The sequence below is a fragment of the Pelobates fuscus genome, chromosome 6, assembly GCF_036172605.1.
Source record: "Pelobates fuscus isolate aPelFus1 chromosome 6, aPelFus1.pri, whole genome shotgun sequence".
Lineage (NCBI taxonomy): Eukaryota > Metazoa > Chordata > Amphibia > Anura > Pelobatidae > Pelobates > Pelobates fuscus.
Genome location: NC_086322.1, coordinates 128082356 through 128107173, shown reverse-complemented (window position 1 = coordinate 128107173; position 24818 = coordinate 128082356). Strand labels below are relative to the sequence as shown.

The 24818-nt window shown below is 40.7% G+C and overlaps 1 protein-coding gene across 2 annotated transcripts in view; it reads right to left on the bottom strand.

The window, feature by feature from the left end:
- Positions 1-24818, bottom strand: part of PDGFC (platelet derived growth factor C) — a 289779-nt gene that overhangs the window by 5181 nt on the left and 259780 nt on the right. For both annotated transcript variants that reach the window (XM_063458241.1, XM_063458242.1), the window contains 2 exons: positions 15823-16027; positions 2041-2258 (listed from right to left, as the gene is read on the bottom strand). In XM_063458241.1, the coding sequence (XP_063314311.1) occupies positions 2041-2258; positions 15823-16027 (423 nt within the window). The remainder of the gene's footprint in view (positions 1-2040; positions 2259-15822; positions 16028-24818) is intronic.

Genomic DNA, 24818 nt, shown 5'->3' with positions numbered 1-24818 from the left:
GTGTAATCATCTTTGCATACAGAATCATAGAACAAGGTCTGCCTTTCATTGTATTTTTAGAAATATTGTATGTGTTTTTATAATGTATAATTTATCAGGTAATTTTTATACACGGGATTGTGCACATATTGTTGTTAGATGATCCACACTATTTATATACACATTCACTGGTGTTTTATTTGTTTTCACATTATTATATACACTGTTTCACTTGAGTGCGTACTACACGCTTTGATCACTAACACAGCATTATACACAGCTTAATACAGCTCAGTGCAACATCCCAGAGGGGGTGCACAACACAGATTGCGTACACACATTCATATTTTCTCTCGTATGCCCGGGGAAAGATGTTCTCGCTATTCTAAGAATTGTTTCACTGGTTACTCAGCAACCGCTTGACACGTCAGCACGCACGCATCACGGCCAATCACGTTAGGTCACACGATCGCGAGTGCACTTCCGGGTACACACGACGGAGGTGAGGGATTTGAATCACGATTGGTGAGTACATTACTGTCTTTCTGTATATATTTTGTATGTTTGTGGGGATACATTGATCCTGAGGAAGACCCTAAGGGGTCGAAACGTCGATCGGATGATGTAAACCTTGTTTGGAAAATAAAGAAGTGATTTATTTTTTCGTATCAAGCCCTGTGAGTGCATCTCTTATCTCTCTGTATATATATATATATATATATATATATATATATATATATATAGAGAGAGAGAGAGAGAGAGAGAGAGAGAGATATATATATATATATATAATCCATGCATATGTATAATCTATGCATATGTATGTGTGTATATATATATATATATATATATATATATATATTCCATTGTCCAGTTGTCACACTGCTATATGATATAGCAATATTGTATATAGCGATACATAATATAACATCATACCTCCCTCAGTCAATGCTAATCCAATGTCTCTCAACCTCCAAGGCAACTATACTACTATCAGCTCTACCTCATAGGCTCATAGTCTTGATTTTTTCTTAGATTCTAACCTCTTCATTAACTCTCACATACAGTCAGTTGCAAATCCTGTCACTTTCATCTCAAAAACATAGCTCAGGTCTGTCCCTACATAACACTGGATACAGCTAAGGTCCATGCCACCAATTCTCTTTTCACTGGTCTTATGCAGTCCTGGCTCACACCACTATAATGAATGCTGAGAGCAGACTCATCTTCCTATACTCCTACATCTCCCATGCCTATCCCCCTTTTCAGTCCTTGCATTGTCTTTCCATAAGAGGGCTTAATTCAAAATTCTTGTTTTCACAAAACTCTTCATAACACTCTATCCATCTATCTATCTATCTATCTATCTATCTATCTATCTATCTATCTATCTATCTATCTATCTATCTATCTATCTATCTATCTATCTATCTATCTATCTATCTATCTATCTATCCACACTACTACACAAGTATGTCCCATCTAGTCCCCTGTGTTCTGATGAAGACTACACCTGTCCTCTGTTTGTACTCGCACCCCTGACTCTAAACTTCAAGACTTTTCTAGGGCTGCACCATTCCCATATATCTCCCTTCCTTCTTATATGAGACTCTCATCTAGTCTCCATTCCTGAAAAAAAAATCACTGAGAACTCACTAATTCAAGATGTACTATCAATTAACCTATTAATCTCTGTCCCTTCCCAGACCTGACTAACCCACCTTGCTTCCTATCCTGCAATTGTGTCATTGCAAATTCTTTTTAAACCTACTTTTTCACACATGAAATATAAATTACCCGTACCTTTTATGTTATTTTACCCCACTCCACTTAGAAATTATACTAATTTAAACAGGGCCCTGGGCACCTTCTGTTCCTGTATGTCCAACTTGTCATGTCTCAACTACCTATTTGTCATTCCACCTATTTTGCATCACTGCAGAATGTGTTGGCGCTTTATAAATAATAATAATAATAATAATAATAATAATAATAATAGTAATAATAATAATACATGATATGTACAGGTAATGTTTCAGTTAGTTTGTTAGATTTAAGTACCTCATGATACTTCTTGGTGGATTTTGTGGCAATGCATTGGCAGTCATTACAATAATGAGTGCAGCATGCACAATTTCCTCCACAACGCTTCACCAGCAGACAACTTGGCCAGAAAATGACATCAGTTCTCTTTAGCTCTTCTCTCAAGGACACAGAATAGTTTCTTGGTGTGCAGCTATACAATTTCACTTCTTCATTGAGAAGACTCAAATCTGCAACTGTAAGAAAACATATATTATACTTTACTCATTTCATTAAAACATAATTACTTAAAGAGCTACTCTAGCACTATAACAACTTTTAATTTTCAGAGTGTTAATGGAGGTATGAATCTGTATGTGCATTTGATTGGACAAGGAAATATTTGTGTGTTTCATTGAATTTCATGTAAATGTATTGATGATTTCTAACTTTATACTGGGGGGACCTAAGTAGCAATGCCTAGTATTGCATGCTAAATAAAATGAAATAAATATAAAATGTAGGGTAGGAGTAACCCTTTAACCCAGGGCTGTCCAACCTGCGGCCCCCCAGATGTTACTGAACTACAACTCACATGATTCCCTGGCTATCTGTTTGATTGAAATAATCATGGGAGTTGTAGTCCAGCAACATCTGGGGGGCCGCAGGTTGGACAGCCCTGCTTTAACCCCTTAAGAACACATGACATGTGTGACATGTCATGATTCCCTTTTATTCCAGAAGTTTGGTCCTTAAGGGGTTAAAAGAAGTATATTAAAAATGATTAACTTCTACTAAGAGAGACATCATATATATTCCAAGAGGTAGAAAGACAGTTATGAATTCTAAACATAGCCATGTACCCATGCATTCAAATACTAAATATAGAGAAATGTTTTTTACCAATCCTTCTCGGGCCTTCAAATAAACTGGTCACGTGTGGAACTACCAGTGATTTAGCACAATCAAGTTTCTTTTTCAGCTGGTAATGTTGAAACACTTCAGTAAAATCAAAAGATGTTAAAAATATAGTGTTCCTCTATACTAACCTGAGACATGAATTATTTGGCAGTTCTACATTCCACCCATTTTAGAAATCAGTTTAGAGATTATCGTGTTTCAAATAAAGGTACTTCAGAAACAACAGTGCATTTCACTATCTTGTTACATAATGCCCACTTTGTTTACAACAAAGTTTAACCCTTCTCTTCTTCATCTATGTTGCATCTATTGCTAACCTAACCTATCTCAACTTATTTATGAATTTTGTTGTTAGACATATTCATCATTGTCTTCTTCTGTTTCTCCACACCTGATCCATTCTTCCTCCTTTCTTTAACTTTTGAAATATAATATTATTCATTGCCTAAAGTCAGACATGCCGATTATCTAGACCAAGGAACCTGGAACTTGACCCTGTGATTCCAACCATTCCAGTAATTCTACACATACACTCTATCAAATTCGACAGCAGATTATCATCAAGACACAAATCCACATTGCCCCTTTCAGTAGGGTATATATTATTACAAAGTTGCCCTTTATAAATGGGATTTAGGTTGTTTTTTGCCAATATTTTTATGAAACGATGACTACAAAAAACTATTTGTAAGACATTAGTAATGCTTACATTATGTAATACTTTCTTATAACAAAACAAAATAACTTTAATGTTAGCTAATTATCTAATAACAAATAAAAACTAAAGTGCTCTTCTGGGATTTAAATCCAAAGCAGTCTACTAAAATGTAAATTAATACAATAAATTCATAGAAATGCTAAACTTCAAAATGATGTCCTCTTTTCATTTCAAGATATCTTGTTCAGTTTCCTGTGTTGTTCAGACATGCCACTACTTTTTCAATATGCATTCTGTAATTTATCTTAGTTCAGAATGTGTACATTAAGATAGTATACATTTTTTTCCAGTTCTTTAATTTATCAACAAAGATCATCTAAAAATTATATCCATGGTTATCCCAATTTTGTTCGAGTTGAAGAATGGGTAATTTTGGATTAATAAAGCAATTATGAGTTTCAATGTTAAATAATTTACATTTTTATTACTTTAATGTTTAATTCTGATTTTGTGCCTTTAAATGTTGAGATTGCATTTAGCAAATACCATCTAAGGCTTCTATTTAATATTGTTGTATATGGTTTCAAAATGGCAATATTTTTGGATGAACTTTTAAAATGCATTTTGCAAAAAATATCAAAACGTCTAAATAAGTCTACAAAAAATATTATATATAGGGGCATTGCCTGACTCGCTTGCAAGATGGCAGCTTAAGCTCCCGCTAGTCTGACTAGACATCAGCTAAAAACAATACAGATACTCATGCCTATAGGGGCTGAAATCATAAAACAAATGCCTCCCAACCCTCTCATCGCTCCATTGCTCCCATGAGGTACCGCCCCATGAACAAATTCCTCTCTACTCCAGCGGACCTGGCATGCACTTGCACAATCTTCACGAGTGCTGAGCAGCCAGAGTGAATCAGGTTTGGTACACCATGGAGTTTGTCACCCCTTGAACAAATGCAGGCAGACATGTGACACATATATGTGACTATGTTGAATAAAACAGATGCTGCCTCCTTAGATTCCTCAATCAGAGGTACTATCAGGCAGGATGTGGCAGATCTCCTGCGGGACCTCTACAGACTAGTGGATAGGGCTGCGGCCATAGAAGCTATGACCCAACGATCAGACCAGCTACATCTTTTTGTGGAATTGGTGACTACTCTGCTAGGAACTATTCAATCTGGTGCTGAGTAATGAAAACCCAGAGGAGATCATTCTTGACAGACAGTGTACCACAAGATGTAATTTTCTGTGTACATTCATTTAGGCAGAAGGAGTGGACTATGATCAAGGATCATGAATGCACAACTTTTAAGTTCCAAAATTCAGCTGTCAGACTATACCAGGATCTCTTCAGTTTTTCTGAAATTGCCCATGATGTAGTCACAAAACTCCCTGCCCCTTCCATTGCCACTGACACATTTCGCCCAGGTTCGCCCCCCAGTAATGCCAACGCCTACATGAGAAGGTGGGAGGAATCGTTTGTGTGGTCGGGGCATGACTGGAGGGAGAGCCTGGTGCTCTGGCGTCATTATATAGATGATGTTATTATTATTTGGAGGGGGACTTCAACTAGTTTTCAGGATTTTGTCCAATATCTCAAATCCATACGTTATAACTAGGTTTTCACCCCAGAATGGAACAAGAGTGGAATTCATTTTGTTCCCCAAACAGCTGAGGAGAGTTGTCTTCACACCAATGAGGTGACAGATTGATGGAAACACCCACGGATGCACCAATGGACACAGGGATTAGCCCTATTTAAAGGGATTGTAGAATGGGGGGAATAGGATATGTTATTTATTCACTGTGTAATATTGTGCTTTGTTTTTACTGTTACTGCAGTCCCTGAAGAAGTTATTTGCGGAACGAAACGCGTAGGACTTACCGTTTGCAACTTTTATCCTATGCTGAATGGTGATTATTCACCTTTTAAACAATAAAAAGCAGATTTTTTTTATTCTCATCTATTTGAAGTCCTGTGTACCATTGACCATCTTGCAGTGAGAAGGGCATCATTAGCCCCCCACATCATCGGGAGAGGCACCCTATGAGCGCCAAACTCTTCGTTATCTTGTGAGTGCAATCCTGTATAGCGCATGATTAATTGTGCATCTTGGGAGGCTGTATTTTGACTTCAAGCTAAATTATTTTTTCACTACATTTCACTGATATTGTGGTGTTTATATTGTTGTTATGTTGTTTTGTTTAGAAGACAGCCTTTTAGCATGTCCAATGGATGCCAAGTTTTTGTGATCAGTTATGATCAGGAGGGGATCCTTGGAACCTTCCAAAAGATGTCGTCATTCTTTCAGAGCTAGTATAATGGCCAACAATTCTCTGTTACCAATATCATAGTTATGCTCTGCTGGTGACAACTTTCTAGACAAGAACCCACAAGGATGCAAAGGGGTATCCTGACTCTCCCTCTGAGAAAGAACAGACTCTACCCCTGTTTCAGAGGCATCTACCTCTAGTATGAAGGGTATGCTAGTGTCAGGATGTACCAATATGTCAGCAGAGGCAAATAATTTCTTAAAAAGCTGAATATCTTCTCTTTCTTCTTGAGACCATATAGTACAGTTAGCCCCCTTATGTGTCATATTGGTGATGGGGGCTATCACAGTAGAGAAAGCTTTGATGAATCTCCTATAGTAATTTTCAAACCCAATAAATGTTTGAATGACTTTTAACCCATTAGGTAATGGCCAGTGTAGAACGGCTTCTAGTGTAATGCTTACATGTATTTAAATGGAGCACAACTGCAGATCTCTTAGGACTCAAATTGATGACTAGGATACTAGAGGATAATACAGGAACTGTATCTTTAATTACGTATAATACAGGCACTGTATCTTTAATTACTTCTCTGTTTGTTTAAACGGAGTAAGCAGCTTCTGGCATACATGCAGTATAGCACATAGGAGTTTGCAAGTTCATGGAAACGGAGCAAAATAAGAAATGAAGTTGTAGCAGGAGTGATTCGTTTTGGAGTTCGAGGTAAGCAGGCTTGAGAGCAGGCTGTAGCAGGAATGCTTAGCGGACTTGAGAGCAGGCTGTAGCAGGAAGGATTAGCAGGATTGAGAGCAGGTACTCTCCTATTACGGATTTAGCAAATGACTTAGCTTTCAATGGTGAAAGATCAGGTTTCCCGAAGTTCTCCTCCGGGGAGGGAAGTTGTCAAGCAGGATGAGGAAGGTCCAGTTACTAGCCGTGGTCGAGGAGAGGAGAAGGAGGGTCGATAGGTTTGGTTCACAAATAAAGGTTTAGAGAAATCTTCTAGCCGGTTTGATTTCGCGGTAACGCTTTTCAATAATCCAGCGTCTTGTATCTGGCGCGGTCGCATTATGAAGCGTGGGGAGACCGCGTCAGAGAAGGGGGTGTGGCTAAGCTCCGTCAACCCGGAAGAGACAATGTAATACCGGTAGTTAAGACATGACAGTACCCTCCCTGTAAGGAGCGCCCACTGGGTGCTATCAACATGGTTTAGACGGATAGCGTTTGTGGAATGCGGTAATTAACCTGTTTGCATGGATCACAGAGGAGTTTTCCCAAGTGTACTCATCAATTCCGTAACCTTTCCACCTAATGAGGTACTGCAGGGAGCCACGATGGATCCGCGAATCCAGAATCTTTTGGATCTCGTATTCCTCTTCACCTTGTACCAAAATAGAATCAGGAGTAGTAAGTGCATCTCTGTGGAAAGGGTCAGGAAGATGAGGTTTGAGCAAGGAAACATGGAAGACAGGGTGAAGTTTCAAAGTAGGTGGAAGCTTCAATTTCACAACGTTACGGTTGATAATTGACAATATTCGAAAAGGACCAAGAAAGAGGGAACTCAGTTTCTTTGAAGGACGGTTGGTGGACATGTTTTTTGAGGAGAGCCAGACAAGATCACCAATTTTATAAGCTGGAGGAGGTTGCCTCTTAGTATCAAAAAACTTATTTTGATTAGACGATGCGAGTTCAAGATTTCCATGCAATTTAAGAAACAGGGAAGACGTAAGAAATTAGATTTGAAACGGTGGGGTTAGATGAAGGAATGGTATGAGTGGGAAACGAAGAGGGATGAAACCCATAATTGGAGAAGAAGGGAGTCATTTTACTACTGGTATGAACTGAGTTGTTGTATGCAAATTCGGCCATAGGCAGCCATGTGATCCAATCATCTTGTAGGTGGGAACAATAACATTGTAAATATTGCTCTAAGCATTGGTTAACTCTTTCAGTTTGCCCATTGGTTTGGGGATGATAAGCTGAAGATAGTTTACGTTGAATATGAAGAGAAGAACACAATGCGTTCCAGAATTTGGAGGTGACCTGGGTTCCTCGGTCTGATATGATTTCATCAGGAAGTCCATGAAGTTTCACTATATTATCGAGGAATACTTTTGAAAGTTCAGATGATAAGGGTAATTTCTTCAAGGGGATAAAATGGGACATTTTCGTGAAGCGGTCCACTACTACTAAAATGGTGGTATGATGTTGAGAAGGGGGAAGTTCTACCAAGAAGTCCATAGAAATGGATTGCCAAGGCCTATTCGGAATCGGTAGATTCAATAATTGACCAAATGGGTGATGATGTTCAGATTTGGATCTTTGGCAGGTTGAACAAGTTTTGACATAGGATTCGATGGTGTTGTCCTGGCGAGGCCACCAATAATATCTCTTGGATAATTCTAGGGTCTTTTTTATTCCAGGATGACCAGCCAAAGGAGAATCATGAATTAATTTGAGTACTTTATTTCTGAATATGGGAGGAATGTAAATCCTGTTATTGAAATAATAGAGACCATTTTTCTTTGATAGCTTGGTTGACTTGGAAAGTTCAAGAGCACCTTCACTTAGACCTTTTATGTCATCTATAAGGGAAGTTAGGGTTCCAATGACTGTATGAGGAGGAGTTCCAGTTACAGGAGGATCTTTCAATTCAAGATCTTGGTGAATTCTGGAAAGGGCATCCGCCTTTTTGTTTCTGGATCCGGGTCTAAAAACAATTTGAAAATTGAACCGAGAGAAGAAAAGATTCCATCTTACTTGCCTAGCATAGAGAGTCTTGTTGGAGTGAAGATATTCAAGGTTTTTGTGGTCAGTATATACCATTATAGGAGTTTGTGTTCCTTCAAGAAGATGTCGCCAGGTTTCTAAGGCTGCTTTTATACTCAGTAATTATTTTTCTCCTATAGGGTAGTTTTTTTCAGCAGGAGACATTGAACGTGAGAAGAAGGCAACTGGATGAAGAGGATCTTGAGGCGTTTTGTGTTGAGAGAGGACAGCTCCGATGGCTGTCTCTGAAGCATCTGTTTCCAGGACATAGAGAAATGTGGGGTTTGGAAGTTGAAGAATATGAGCAGTTGTAAATCTTCTTTTTAATTCATCGAAGGTTTCTTGAGCCTTTTCATTCCAAGTGAAAGGATGCTTTTTGCTGTTAAGTAGGTTAAGTGAATGAGCTACGTCGGAGTAATTTTTAATAAATTTTCTGTAGAAGTTGGCAAACCCCAGAAAACATTGTAATTCTTTTACGTTAGAAGGAATGGGCCAGTTGAGGATACAGTTGATTTTGGAACTATCCATGCTTATCGAATGAGGTGTAATAACGTATCCTAAAAAGGTTATTTCATTAACGTTGAAAATACATTTTTCTGGTTTAGTGTATAATTTGTGAGTTCTGAGTCTGGATAACATCCATCTCACGTGTTTTTTGTGTTCTTCAGGACTGTTAGAATATATAAGAATGTCATCTAAATAAATGATAACACAAACATCTAGAAGATCCCTGAAGATGTCATTTATAAAGTGTTGAAAGGTTGCGGGGGCGTTGCAGAGGCCGAAAGGCATCACAAGATACTCGTAAAGGCCATATCTGGTCCGGAAAGCAGTTTTCCATTCATCGTTAGCCTTGATTCTAATAAGGTTATATGCCCCACGGAGGTCAAGCTTGGTGTAGATGGTAGCTGTTTTTAACCGTTCAATCAATTCATTTATCAGGGGAAGAGGGTAACGATTTTTAACTGTTATTTTGTTTAAAGCTCTGTAATCTATGATGGGACGTATAGTCTGGTGTTTATTTCTCACAAAAAACATACTGGAAGCAGCAGGTGAGCTGGAAGGTCTAATGAACCCTTTACGGAGGTTTTCATCCAAGTATTCCTTGATGATTTTTAATTCTGATTCAGAGAGAGGATAGATGTGCCTAAAAGGGATGGGGAATATGTTGTAGGCATGTTTCTTTACAATAAGCAGAACTAAAGGTGAGAGAGAAGGGAGACCAAGTAATTTGTGGGTTGTGGTTCCTTAACCAATTGATCCCTAGTATAACCGGATAAAGAGGTGATGAGATAACATTGAATATAAGATATTCAGTATGAGTATTATTAGTGGTTACTCTTACAGGAATGGTTTCATTTAGTATAGGGCCCGAGGATATGAAGGAGCCATCAATCACTCTGACAGAAACAGAAGTGCTTTTGCGAACACAAGGAATTTTATTTTTTGTTACAAAGGATGAATCGATGAACACCCCGTTTGCACCAGAATCAATAATGGCTTCAGTCGTAATTCTTTCTTTGTCCCACTGTAATATGAGAGAAATAGAGGAGAATTGAGTGGTTGATTTGGAGGGAAGTGCACTTAGTATAGAAGTGGTATAAGCATGCTTACCACCTTTTGGACGTTTCAATAAGGGGCATTCTGGGATCAAATGATCTTGTGAGGTACAATACATGCAGAGGTTTAGTAGTCGTCTTCTGGTTTTCTCTTCTAGAGTGAGAGGACTTCTTATTACCCCTGTTTCCATAGGTTCTGTTTGTAATGATGGTTTTTCAGGAGTTTTTGAAGGACTGAATGTTTTTTTCCATAATGAACTCGAGAGAGCTTTTTCGGCCTTTCTTTCTCTAAGTCTTCTGTCAATGCTGATTGATAGTTGAATCAGCACATTTAATGTAGTAGGGAGTTCAGTTCTAGAAAGTTCATCCTTTACTGCTTCGGATAACCCAATTCGGAACTGGTTGCGTAGGGTTATGTCATTCCATTGAGTTTCTATTGCCCATCTTTTAAATTCAGCAATGTAGTCTTCGACGGGTCTATGTTTTTGATGTAAGGTTCTAATGGTTAAATCAGCTGTAGATTGTTTGTTGGGATCTTCATAAAGAAGAGACATGGCTTCAAAAAATTCATCCAATGAGTCTAAGATGGGGTCATCATTTTCCAAAAAGGAATGGGCCCAGGCCATAGGTTAACCTCTTAGAAAGGAGATAACTGAACAAACCTTAGATCTTTCAGTGGGATAAGATCTAGGTTTTAAAGCAATCAATAATTTGCAGGAATTAAGAAACTCCCTGTATTTGGATCGATCTCCAGAAATCTTTTCGGGATTACAGACAGCAGGGTCGCTAGCCGAGTGCATAACAGTATGAGGAGTATGTGTTTGTAAGTCTCTTACATAAGTAAGAATCCGTTCATTTGTAACCTGTAGGTCTTGCATGCCTTGGGCAAGTGTATCGACACTTTGATTCAGCATAGTAAATTTAGAATCGAAATCTGCTGGATCCATTACAAAGGCTGGATTATTCTGTAATGCTTACATGTATTTAAATGGAGCACAACTGCAGATCTCTTAGGACTCAAATTGATGACTAGGATACTAGAGGATAATACAGGAACTGTATCTTTAATTACGTATAATACAGGCACTGTATCTTTAATTACGTATAATACAGGCACTGTATCTTTAATTACTTCGCTGTTTGTTTAAACGGAGTAAGCAGCTTCTGGCATACATGCAGTATAGCACATAGGAGTTTGCAAGTTCATGGAAACGGAGCAAAATAACAAATTAAGTTGTAGCAGGAGTGATTAGTTTTGGAGTTCGAGGTAAGCAGGCTTGAGAGCAGGCTGTAGCAGGAATGCTTAGCGGACTTGAGAGCAGGCTGTAGCAGGAAGGATTAGCAGGCTTGAGAGCAGCTACTCTCCTTTTACGGATATAGCAAATGACAGCTTTCAATGGTGAAAGATCAGGTTTCCCGAAGTTCTCCTCCGGGGAGGGAAGTTGTCAAGCAGGATGAAGAAGGTCCAGTTACTAGCCGTGGTCGAGGAGAGGAGAAGGAGGGTCAATAGATTTCCAGTCCGGGTTCGGTTCACAAATAAAGGTTTAGAGAAATCTTTTAGCCGGTTTGATTTCGCGGTAACGCTTTTCAATAATCCAGCGTCTTGTATCTGGCGCGGTCGCATTATGTAGCGTGGGGAGACCGCGTCAGAGAAGGGGGTGTGGCTAAGCTCCGTCAACCCGGAAGAGACAATGTAATACCGGTAGTTAAGACATGACATCTAGTTTGAGAGGGTCCATCTGAAAGCCAGAGGCTGAAATATTATATCCAAAGAACTGTACCTCCATCTGGTCAAATATGCATTTCTGCAATATAGCCCATTTTTAAGCAAAGTTTGCAATACTTGCTTCACATGCCTGTGATGAGTCTGGAGATCGGGGGAATAAATGAGAATATCATCCAGATATACTAATACAAATGTATAAATGTAGTCTCTGAGGACATCGTTAATGAAATCCTGAAATACGGCCAGAGCATTGCATAAGCCGAAGGGCATGACAAGATACTCATAGTGACTACTTCTCATGTTAAATGCAGTTCTCCATTCATGATCCTCCTTAATCCTTACCAAATTGTAAGCACTCCTAAGGTCGAGTTTGGTAAACACCTTAGCGTCCTGGAGTCTGTCAAACAATTCTGAGATAAGGGGAATGGGATAAGCATTTTTGATGGTGATATAGTTCAATGCTCTATAATCAATACATGGCCGTAACTCCCCATCTTTCTTGGATACAAAACAGAACCCCGCACCTGCAGGTGAAGAAGATTTACGTATGTGACCTTTTCGTAAAGCCTCTTTAATGTATTCCTCCACAATCCTACTTTCCTGTGGTGATAAGGCATACACTGCACCCTTAGGGGGCATAGAGCCGGGTAACAAATCTATGGAGCAATCATAAGATCTGTGAGGAGGTAGCTTATCGGTGTGACTTTTTACTAAACAGGAATTTTGGTAGGCTGAGGCATAGGATTAGGTAGAGCAACGATGCCCACTCTTTCAGTAATGGGTAACATACATCTCTCACTACATTCTTTACCCCATTCCAGTATTTCCTCCTTAGCCCTGTCAATATGAGGATTTTGCTTAACAAGCCATCGGAATCCTAATATAATGGGACAAGAAGGGGAAGCAATTATCTGAAATGTAATGATTTCTTTATGTAACGCTCCTAAAGTAACAGTAATAGGCATAGTTTCGTGGGTAATTAGAGGTTGAGAGAGAGGTCTCCCATCAATGGCCTTGATGGTCAAGGGTGATGATCTCTCCTTGATGGGTAGGGGGTGTTTACTGACAAATGTCGGTATGTCGATAACGTTTTCTGCAGCACCTGAGGCCATCAGAGCTTTACATGAAAAAAAATTATTGTTGCATAGAGCAGTAATATTAAGGAGAAATCTACTTTGGGTAGTACCAGGGGACATAGCCATCACACCTAAGAACCCCTTATGGTTCTTAGGTGCGCAAGTTTTCCGGATATATGGGACAAGCATTTCTCATATATCCTTTCTTGCCACAGTATAAGCAAAAGCCCTCTTTTCTCCTAAACTGTCTTTCTGCCTCTGACAGTCTCATAACCCCTAACTGCATAGGCTTAGTTTCAGACTGCACAGTAGGGCCAGAAACAACAGGACTAGAGAAGCGAGGCGCCAGTGACATATTCATACGTCTGGTTCTATTTCTAGTTATCTCCCTGTTCCTAAGTCGATTATCTATATGTATCACGTAACTAAATCTCCCTGGTAGCTCTTTGGCTGCAATCTTATCAAGGATAGCTTTGGATAATCCCTCGGAGAATGCGGTGATTAATCCGTTATTGGTCCAGTCTACCTCAGAAGCCAGGGTGCGGAATTCTATGGCATACTCTGAGACAGACAGGTTCCCTTGCTTGATACGCATTAAGGCAGTGGAGGCATTGCTCTCCCTTCCCAATGGTTCAAACGTTAATTTGAATTCTGCAAGGAATTCCTGGTAATTATGGGCAACAGTCTTATTACTCTCCCATAATGGATTGGCCCATGCTAAGGCTTTACCTTGTAGTTGGTTCATTAAGCACCCAATTTTAGCTCTATCCGTGGGGAAGGACCCAGGTGAGGCTTTAAAATGGTACTCAATCTGATTAAGGAAACCCAAACATTCATGAATATTACCTTTAAAATGCAGGGGTGAAGATAGGGTGATAGTAGGTGCCCTATATACGATAAGTGTAGGTACAGTAGGTGAGGGTGCACCTGCTGAAGGGACCTCAGGCTACAAATGAGCTGTACGTATTAGTAGCACATTGAAAGCTTGGGCAAATTGATCCATATGATGATCATTCTCCTCCAGCTTTCTCTCACTAGCTACTATGTGCTGACACATATCTGCAGGAGCTATGACCATGTTGTAATGTCAGGATTATATTAATCCAGCATGCAGTATAGTATCACACCCTAGAACTAAAGGTAACATCTTACCGGGCCTTAGAATGGCCAAACTTAACGTACCCGAGAATAGTCAGAAAACTAGCCGAGGCCAGGGACACAGAACGAGACACAGCGATAAGGAATATCCCAAAATTAAGGGTACCAGAAATCAAAGAAGTCAAAACATACCAAAGTCAAAAAACAGAAAAACACGTTCAGGAACACACTCTCGGATAACCATCTAAGGGAAACCATGACAGGGCAATGAGCTAAAGAATAAGTGAGTTTAAATAACCCTCTTGCAGATCCGATTGGCTTTACCTAGCCCTTGACCCTAAAACGTGTGTGTGCGTCTTTTGTGTGATGTCACCAGCAAGTCAACGTCGTCTTTATTGTGGACAGATGTGAGGCTATATAATTGCGTGGGTCCGCAGCGGTCGGCATGCACCGACATGCCACAAAAGCGAGGCATCATGGCAGAAGACCACCGAGCGGCACTCCCCTCGATCTCCGGAATGTTATTATCTCAGTTTTTGCCACATGGAGACAAAGGATACAAGGGACAAGACTAAGGTTTAATTTTTTCCTTTTTTTTGCAGCGTCATGTCATGGATTAGGTATCCATTTAGTAATGATTGTTTTGTTCCCAGTTAGGTTTTAGCCATTCAAATGCAAAACTGTAGCGGTACTTACCCTTTCCAGGGGCCGGCCGGGGTCCTCTGTTCGTGCCGCGCGCGGTCCTGCTGCTCCCATTGGCCACTGTCATGCCCCATTCCCCATACACTCACCTTTTGGGGGCGTGGATATGACAGGGGCCAATCAAATTAATTGCTAAGGTACATATACTCACCTTTTTCCCTTAGTACCTTGCCCTATCATGGTTTCTGTTTCAGTTCCCTTTAGCGCTTGTTGTGTTCAGTTGTGTTCCTTCGTACTTGACCTTGGCTTTGTTTCTGACTACGTTATCTCTTTATCCTTATCTGTTCTGTTTGCCGGCTTGCTGTTTACTGTGTACCAGACCCCGGCTAGTCCTAGTTTACGCTGTCTCTTTGTGCCCTTGACCTCAGATCGCTCCTGCCTCTGTACTCCTCTCATTTACGTCGAGTCCGGCCATTCTAAGGTCCGGTAGACGTATTTCCCCTCTGTGTTGTCTTCTGTTAAATTTAATCCTGCGTGTTGGGGTATATTTTCGTTACAAAAACACATATTTGTAAGTGGTTGTAAAATGTACCTTTTACACACATACACTAAATTGTTATTTTACAACACAGAGCATAGGGTTCCTACACACTCTCAAATCATAGCTAATGTTCACTATGTCCATTACTTTTCAAAATCATTCCGCTCTTTACGCCTGCAGCATTATATGTCAAGTGATTGTGAAAAGCTCCATATGGTTGTAAAATAGTTAGCATTGGATCATATAACTGACAGTCTCACCAAAGGTGCATAACGATGGCTGTAGTACAGTGGGAATGGGAAAGAGGCAAGGGACTTATTCAAAAATAAAAAATGACATGATAACATTTTAGAGATTAAATATTATAATGTAACAATTGTACTCAGTTATAGAAAAAAATAATGATAGTTATCCTGTAACATGTGGTTAACATTTTTGTTTTATGTTCTTTATTTTTATGTTTTGTATATATTTACAGCTGATGCATTCGAAGAAAATAATGCCATATAATTAATCAAATTAATTTATTTCCAAATCCAGACATACCTCTTGATTTTCTACCATGGATATATGATTTTCCGAGTAACTGCCATGATGGTCTGGGTCTAAACAGATCTTCTATGTCCAACTGCCACCTGTCTGGTTCTAGATATTTTATTACTTCTTCCACAGTCCCCAAACGAGCAACAGTTTCACTTAGTAAATCTAAGGGCAGTGCTGAAGGAGGAAGAGCAGTAGGTTCTGCTTGTTGCTGTAAACAAAATATAAGTCAATTAAAAAGAAGAAAAATTGAAAGAAAAAAAAAAATATATATAAGATTTCAACAAGAAGGCTGGGTATCAAACAAATCCTTTTGAGGTTGCATCGAGCCTGTGACTAATCAATTAAACAAAAAATATTTCTCAACACTACGAACTACTATGTGATATCATAACAATTAATTTTTTCACGAAAACGAACGGCAACATAAATGAAGTTATCACAGACACACACGTACGCACACAGAGAAAATAAGTGATAAATAAATAAATTAAAAAATAGAAAATACCAGCTTCCTGATAAAAATAACAAGAAATCTCAGTTAACTTTGTGTCTGTGTCTAGTCTTTATTAAAATCCTTTCAGTGTATGATTAATGCATTTTTATAGGGCTTTCTAAGAAAATCTAATTATTGCACACAGGACTGTCCAGTTTGTATGAATAATACTTCATAAATAATTGGGCCAAAAAGCGCAATAACAAGTTGACAGAAAACAATTATTATTTTCTAGGCAATTATACCCAATGAATTTTAAACTCCATGTAGCTTACGCTGCAATTTTCTCCCTTTTGAATTAGTATATTGTTGCAGCAGACAAATTAGACTTTTAGTTGCATATATTAGAACTCTTTAATAGACAAAACGTGGCTAGTAAAACTATAAAACAAATAATAGTAAGTGAATTAAAATGGCGTTGTGAGTATATTTAAGGTAGCAGCAACATAATTAGTGTGATAACCAAAAACACTAACTAAAAAGGTGACTAGTACATCGGAGTTGGCACTCACAAGAAAAAGGGATATGTGTAAAATAGAGTGGGTGTTGCAACCACAAAAGGTATGTCCCTATGTTTGCAGCTGTAGTTGTGTGGCTTTGTCAGGTTTCCTTTATCACGTTGACAACACTGCTATCTGTGTCATGTGTGTACAGACACTCCTAGTGTGTCATGTGCTTATATACACACCCTTTGCACCCACTTCACAACCAATAAGTAATAGTACATATGCTAAAGACAGATTTATTTTATCTTCTTTTCTTTTTGGACAGATGGAGGTCTGTTTGAAAGGACGGAAAGCCTTAGTTTGGGATAAAATGTGTGTCAACATATGCTAAGTAATTAGAGATGCAAGGGGAAAGTTAAGTTATGCTCGAAGATTATTGCTCCATATTATTGGCTAAATGTATCCACATTTATTTGAATGAGTGTGTTCATATTCTTTATATTTATTACCGGGTCCCACAAACTAATGTTCTTAAACAATTAAATTAGCATTGTTAGGAATAAGTCACCAATACCGAGTAGCTCAGATCGCCAACATGAAAATCACATACTGCAGAAACATGTAACATAGATCATGAACAGATTTAAATTTAAGTAAAACATTAAGCATTTTCTAACAGCAAAATTTTTTCCCACTGTTAAAACTAACTGTAAAAACTGTCAAGTGATTCAATTAAGATGCTTTCAAATTCATTGCTAGTAAAACCATATCAGAAATTTAAAATTCAAGTGTAAACTAAGCTATCCAAAAATAGCAACATAGTGAAAAAAGAGCCTCATAAAATGTCTTGCCCTAATGTATGTAGGTATATCAGTTTACTGTATGTAATGTGCTTGTTACAATACACTCATTTGATAAAGAGCACCAGAGTCCCAGCCAGTCTAACTGCTTTGTGCAAAGGTAAAGTGTGTTCTAGTTTAGTTGTCAACCTCTAGTGGAGAAGGCCAACAGCTGAACTCTAACTCTTGAATACCTGGTAACCAGGTCTGTCTGGCATCCTAGGGGGCCAAAAGCAGATGCTCCTTCAGCCCGCCAGCCACTGTGGTACATGCATCCCACGTGGTACTACCACCATGGGCCACACGATGAGGGGGCCCATCGGATGGCCCATGATCAAAGGGCCACCCGATGGCAATGTATTTTCAGGGGCCCGGTCAGTGCTGCGGTGCTTTAAGAGCGCGACCGGGCCCTCTGTGATGATGTCACAATGCTGGGAGGAGGTCACTGCCTCCCAGCATTCACCAAACACTGTGCGGGAGGAGACGAAGGAGAGGAGGTAGGAGGCAGTCAGAGCTCACATTCATCAGCATGAGGCAGCCACTGGACCTCTGGTGAGTCATCCTTCTGCACCTAAAAGGTAGGGCACAGGAGGGTGACTAAACAATTCACATTTTGCATGTTTGTATGTTTATCTGTTTGTTTGTATGTATGTCTGTGTAGGTGTTTGTGTGTCCATTTGTGTATCATTTGTGTATCTGTATGTCCTTCTGTGTGTCCGTATGTGTATCTGTGTATCCGTATGCCTATCTGTGTGTCTGTATGTGTATCTGTGTCTGTATGTGTAACTGTGTGTCCGTATGCCTTTCTGTGTCTCTGTATCTGTTTGTACGTGTGTAACTGTGTGTCTGTATGCATATCTGTTTGTCTGTATGTTTATCTGAGTGTTTGTGTATCTGTGCGTGTAAATGTTTGTCTGTATGTGTGTCAGTGTGTGTATCTAAATGTGTGCCATTCTGTGTGTCTGAGTATCTGCATGTGTGTCAGTGTGTGTGTGTCTGTGTATCTGTATGTGTGTTAGTGTGTCAGTGTGTGTATCTGTATATGTATGTGTGTTTGTGTATCTGCATGTGGATCCATGTATGTATCTGAATGTTATTGTGTGCAGGCCCGTCGCTACCCAACAGGCAAGCCAAGCAACTGCTTGGGGCCCCGAGCTGGCCCGGGGCCCCAAGCAGAGCCGGCAGGGCTGCCATCAGGGCATGCGGTCCTGGGGGGCACGGACTGCTCAGGTCATCCGGGCCCCACATTCAGTGGGTACATACCGGGTCGCAGGGGGCCCTGCGACCCCAGTATGTACCCACTGGGCCAGCCTCTTCTCCTGGGGGGCCCAGCAGCCGGTCACCTCAGGGCCCCCCAGAGGCTGGCCCTGCTGACACCCGGCGGGCGCGCAAGGGAGCACTCTCCTCTGAGTGCTTCCTCTTCAGCTCCCTCGCGCACCGTACTGATGCCGGAGCCGGAAGATGACGTCAGCTTCCGGCTCTGGCATCAGTACGCGGCGCGCGAGGGAGCTGAAGAGGAAGAACTCAGCCAGGGAGAGTGCTCCCTCGCGGGACAGGGAGAAAATTGAGTGAGTGGGGGTGGGGGAGAGGGAGGGAGAAATTTGAGTGAGTGGGGTGGGGGGGAGGGAGGGAGAAAATTTAAGTGAGTGGGGGTGGGGGGAGGGAGGGAGAAAATTTAAGTGAGTGGGGGTGGGGGGAGAGAGGGAGAAAATTTAAGTGAGTGGGGGGAGGGAGGGAGGGAGGGAGAAAATTTAAGTGAGTGGGGGGAGGGAGGGAGGGAGGGAGAAAATTTAAGTGAGTGGGGGTGGGGGGAGGGAGAAAATTTAAGTGAGTGGGGGTGGGGGGGAGGGAGAAAATTTAAGTGAGTGGGGGTGGGGGGAGGGAGAAAATTTAAGTGAGTGGGGGTGGGGGGGAGGGAGAAAATTTGAGTGCGTGGGGGGAGGGAGAAAATTTGAGTGAGTGGGGGGAGGGAGAAAATTTGAGTGAGTGGGTGGGGGGAGGGAGAAAATTTGAGTGAGTGGGTGGGGGGGAGGGAGAAAATTTAAGTGGGTGGGGAGGGAGAAAATTTGAGTGGGTGGGGGGGAGGGAGAAAATTTGAGTGGGTGGGGGGGAGAGGGAGGAAATTTGAGTGGGTGGGGGGGAGAGGGAGGGAGGAAATTTGAGAAGTGGGGGGGAGAGGGAGGGAGGAAATTTGAGAAGTGGGGGGGAGAGGGAGGGAGGAAATTTGAGAAGTGGGGGGGAGAGGGAGGGAGGAAATTTGAGTGGGTGGGAGGGAGAGGGAGGGAGGAAATTTGAGGGAGTGGGGGGAGAGGGAGGGAGGAAATTTGAGGGAGTGGGGGGGAGAGGGAGGGAGGAAATTTGAGGGAGTGGGGGGGAGAGGGAGGGAGGAAATTTGAGGGAGTGGGGGGGAGAGGGAGGGAGGAAATTTGAGGGAGTGGGGGGGAGAGGGAGGGAGGAAATTTGAGGGAGTGGGGGGGAGAGGGAGGGAGGAAATTTGGGGGAGTGGGGGGGAGAGGGAGGGAGGAAATTTGGGGGGGGAGAGGAAGGGAGGAAATTTGAAGGGGGGGAGAGGGAGGAAATTTGAAGGGAGGGAGAGGAAGGAAATTTGGGGGGAGGAAGGGAGGGAATTTGAAGGGGGGAGAGGAAGGAAATTTGAGGGAGGGGAGGGAGAGGTAGGAATTTGAGGGGGGAGAGGAAGGGAGGAAATTTGAGGGAGGGAGGGGGGAGAGGAAGGGGAGAAATTTGAGGGGGGAGAGGAAGGAAATTGGAGGGGGAGAAAGAAGGAAATGAGAGGGAGGGGGAGAAGAAGGAAATTGGAGGGGGGAGAAGGCAATGAGAGGGAGGGGGAGAAGAAGGAAATTGACAGGGGTAGGGGGAGAGATTGACATCCATCACACACACACACACAATGCACCCCTTGCACACAGAAAAACACACAATGCATTACACACAGACACACATACACAAGCAATGCATCCCTTACACACAGCAACACACAATGCACCCCTTCCACACACTCAGTGCATCCCTTACAGCAGTGTTTCCCAACCCAGTCCTCAAGGCACACCTACCAGTCCAGGATTTAGGGGTGACCCAGTTGTGTCTAAGGTGTTTTTTCTTTTTTTTCTAAAAACACCTTAGACAAAACTGGGTAATCCTTAAATCCTGGACTGGTAGGTGTGCCTTGAGGACTGGGTTGGGAAACACTGCCTTACAGACACACACACTGCATCCCATACATACACAAACTCACCTTGCAGCCCTTACACATACAAACACAGATTCACACAATGCATTCCTTACACACATCCGGATATCCCCCCTCCCCCCCCCCCACACACACACCCCTGTGAACAAACTCATTGGTGGAACATGAAGGTGGACCCTGGGACCCAGACCTTGAGCTGTGTAAATGGCCCTCAAAAAATGGAGCTGCTTCCCGTTCTCCCAGAACATTGATTTTTGTGACCACAGTTACAAACCGCCTCCAGAGAGCCTGTTCTACACCAGACCAGTGGAGCCAGACGGCAGCTGAAGCCCATCATCATCCTCATCTGGTTGTAAGTAAGCAATCTAGTATATTATTCGTGGCACTGATCTCTAATTTACCTCACATTAAAGGGACACTATAGTCCCCAGAACCACTGCAGCTTAATGTAGTGGTTCTGGTGTCTATAGCCTGTCCCTGCAGGCCTTTTATTGTAAACACAGTGGCACTGCAGCACTGTTAGTTAACATGGCAGATCATATGGGTGGGGCACTGTGATGTCACATGGGGGGCCGGGGGGCCCAGACCTTGAGCGTGCATGTGGGGGGTTGGAGTTTGGGGGGGCCTCCATGTCCGTTTTGCTTGGGGCCCCCAAATTCCTTCAAACGGCCCTGATTGTGTGTATCTGCATGTTTGTCAGTGTATTTGTCTGTTTATCTGTATGTGTGCTAGTGTGTCTTTTTATCTGCATGTTTGTCATTGAGTGTATCTGTGCATCTGTGTATCTGGATGTGTGTAAATGTGTATCTGCATGTGTGTCTGTGTATGCACTTTTGTGTATGTGTACTGTCTCTATATGTCTGTACCTGTGTATGTGTGTATCTTTATGTATGTCAGTGTCTGCATCTGTATGTATGTCAGTGTGTGTATTTTGACTCAGTAAAAATAAGTGTGGCTTTGTGTGTGTTTACTTGTTTTTTGTGTAGGCGTGGAGTGCGTGATGCATGCTAGGCCTAGGGGGTCAAAGCAAATGCCTGCCCAGGGTCCAATCAATATTAAAGACAGCCCTGCTGGTAATATTATATAGAGCTGTATTACTGGAACAAAAAGAGAAAGCAGCTGGGAGGGATGAAGGGGCAAAAGCGGGCACTTATGATGTGAGACTATAATTGTAAAAAACACAAACTCTAAGCATTGCTTATGGAAACACAAATTAGACATTGTATGGATGTCTGGAGATGCTTCACTTATTTACTTTTAAACCAATAGGATGATTAGAAGATTATTTGAATAATGCAAACCACTTATCAACAGTCTTATATCGCACATTATACATTATACCTTTCTGGGTTTAGTATACACAAAATACTATAGAATCTTTTTTTTTGTGTGTTTTTTTTTTTAAAACCGAACAATGTAGCTTGATACATTATTCATTTTTTCTGTTTGTATAACATTGTCCACCTGACAGCAAGCCAGGTCAACATTAATTCGGAGTAGGGCAGAAGCTCTTAAATTAAAACCCACAACAACTATTAATATGGATAGGACACCACAAAGACTTGCTTTGTTAAGTTTAAAGCTCTATTTCCGATGGGCAGTGTTTCTTCCAGTTAGCATTAAGAATTCTAGAAATGTTGTACACAGCACACAAAGTACAGTGGCATGCGATGTCCGTCAATATGCTTCCAGCCGTGAGCCACTGTGAAAACAATACATTCTTTGAAACAGATACATTTGGACACTGTCCAGGAGCTGTAGTTAGGTCAGAATGATGAACAAGACTAAAACTACTGTGTTTTTTTACCTCATGCTGAGTAATGTGTAGAAGGGCTTGCTGGCTTGCCAAACAAATGTCTAGGATTGTATTTTGTTTTACATTGCTTTTTATTAGGGTTGCAAGAGGCACAGCAATACTTTGTAAGAAGTAAACCATTGTCAATAAAATTGCATTCAATTGTACACTCCACAGTGTTTGTCAAAAGGTATTTCACACTGAGACACAGGCCTATTCATTGCTCTCCAAAGCAGCGAGGACATTTTGACAGCATCTTCTGCTAAGCGTCCGGCTCTGTTATATTTCATTACAAGAGAATTTTCATCATTATTCATAGATGGGACAAATTGCTCCTTTTTTGCATACAATTTTTAAAGCTTTCGGCAATTATTATGTGAGTTTTGAAGTCGAAAGAGGTAGCTATGGTAGGATTATTTATCCTTAAACATTATATAATTTATTGTACCGTGCCTATTATTCAGTAATTGTCATAGTGAAAAGGTGAATGACTTGTCTTGTTTGCTAAGAGAAATTATGTTTAACTCTTAATAGCAAACCGCTTTACAAGAAACATATTGGATTTTTATACTAACATCTCTAAAATCCAATCTGTGGTTTATATATTTGAATAACCCTGTTTACTAGGGCAATTATTTTCATAATACTTACATATCATTACTTTTCAATAAAAGCTTATGAATCCATACACACTATCAATCACCAATACAGATAGTGAACATTGATTCTGTTTTATCCCTGTACACTTAATATGTTCAATGATATGAAAGGACAGAGCTTATACCGATTGATAGAGGGTGTCAAGGAGGAGACACTAAATTCCAGGATAGTAGTTAATACCACTGTTTGTATTTGTCTAATATTTTTATTCTATTTCAAACCGTATTTGCTAAATGAAGGGAATAAGTAAACGTAACCTGAAAAATCCTGAAAAGTGTCATTCCCCTTTGCAATTAATTTACATTACAGAGAACATTTGTATAGAAGTTTTGAGGCCAGACATGTATTTGGCACAAGTGAAAGCAAGCCTTAAAAAGCTGACAAATCCTGCCCAACATAAAACAGCACCCACCAAAAGTAGGTGATCAGTGAAGCTCAGCTATATTTACAGGGTTCAAAATGTCAAGTCCTTCACTACTATCTAGGCGTGAAAGGTACTTATTGCTACAAGCCAGGAGAGTACATGGCAAATTCACCAGGGCTTGCCAGGGTTGAATTTTCACTTGCTAATGGCTAGTGGACACATGGAAATGTTTAGCCCTGTAAAGTCTACCAGTTGGAAAGCCACAGATAATCTGTTGACATAATCCTGTGGGCTACATCTCAGCTCATGACAGGGGCCTGTCTACCTTTTCCATAGGTTTGTGTATATAGCTCTGTCTTTCTTTTTTCAATTGTAAACTGATATGGATTTTGTTGACACTTTATAAATCCATCAATCCATCCAATAGAAATAGCTTATTTTCATATTTTGGAACACTTTACATGAGATACAGGGTTATTTACTATAGTGAGAATTGCTGGGAATTCAAAATTAATTCAAAGTGAATTTCAAAAGTAAGGTCAAAATAGCTGAACAAGAACACATCTCCAAGTCAGCAATTTTACAATTCAGCTATTTTGGCCTTAAAGGGATTATATAGGCCTCAACACAACTTTAGCTTAATGAAGCAGTTTTAGTGTATAGATCATGCTCCTGCAGCCTCAGTGCTCAATTCTCTGCTATTCAGGAGATAGATCACCATTGTTTTTTGTTCATGCCACACTAGCTACACCGCCCCTGACTCTGACAGACACAGCCTGCATGTAAAAATTGTTTTATTTTCAATAAGATCTTAGCTCTGTAAATTGAACTTTAATAACCACAGGGGGCTTCTGTGGGTTCGAGCAGGCTTTTAACAGAGCTGGATACAATGTATGATAAATTTAGACTGTGCAATAAAGGAAGTTTAAACATTAGATCTCACTTTACAGGAAGTGCAGGGAAGTGTGACTAGAGATGCATAAACAAAGTGATTTAACTCCTAAATGGCAGAGAGTTGAACAGTGAGACTGCAGGGGCATGATCTATACACCATAATGGCTTCATTATGGTAAAGTTGTCTAAGTGCATTTAATGTCCTTCTAAAATTTAAATTCACTTTTAATTCACTTTGAATTCCTAAAAATTCTTACTTTAGTAAATAGTGTCAGTAGAGTGTTTTATTTATGACAGTTT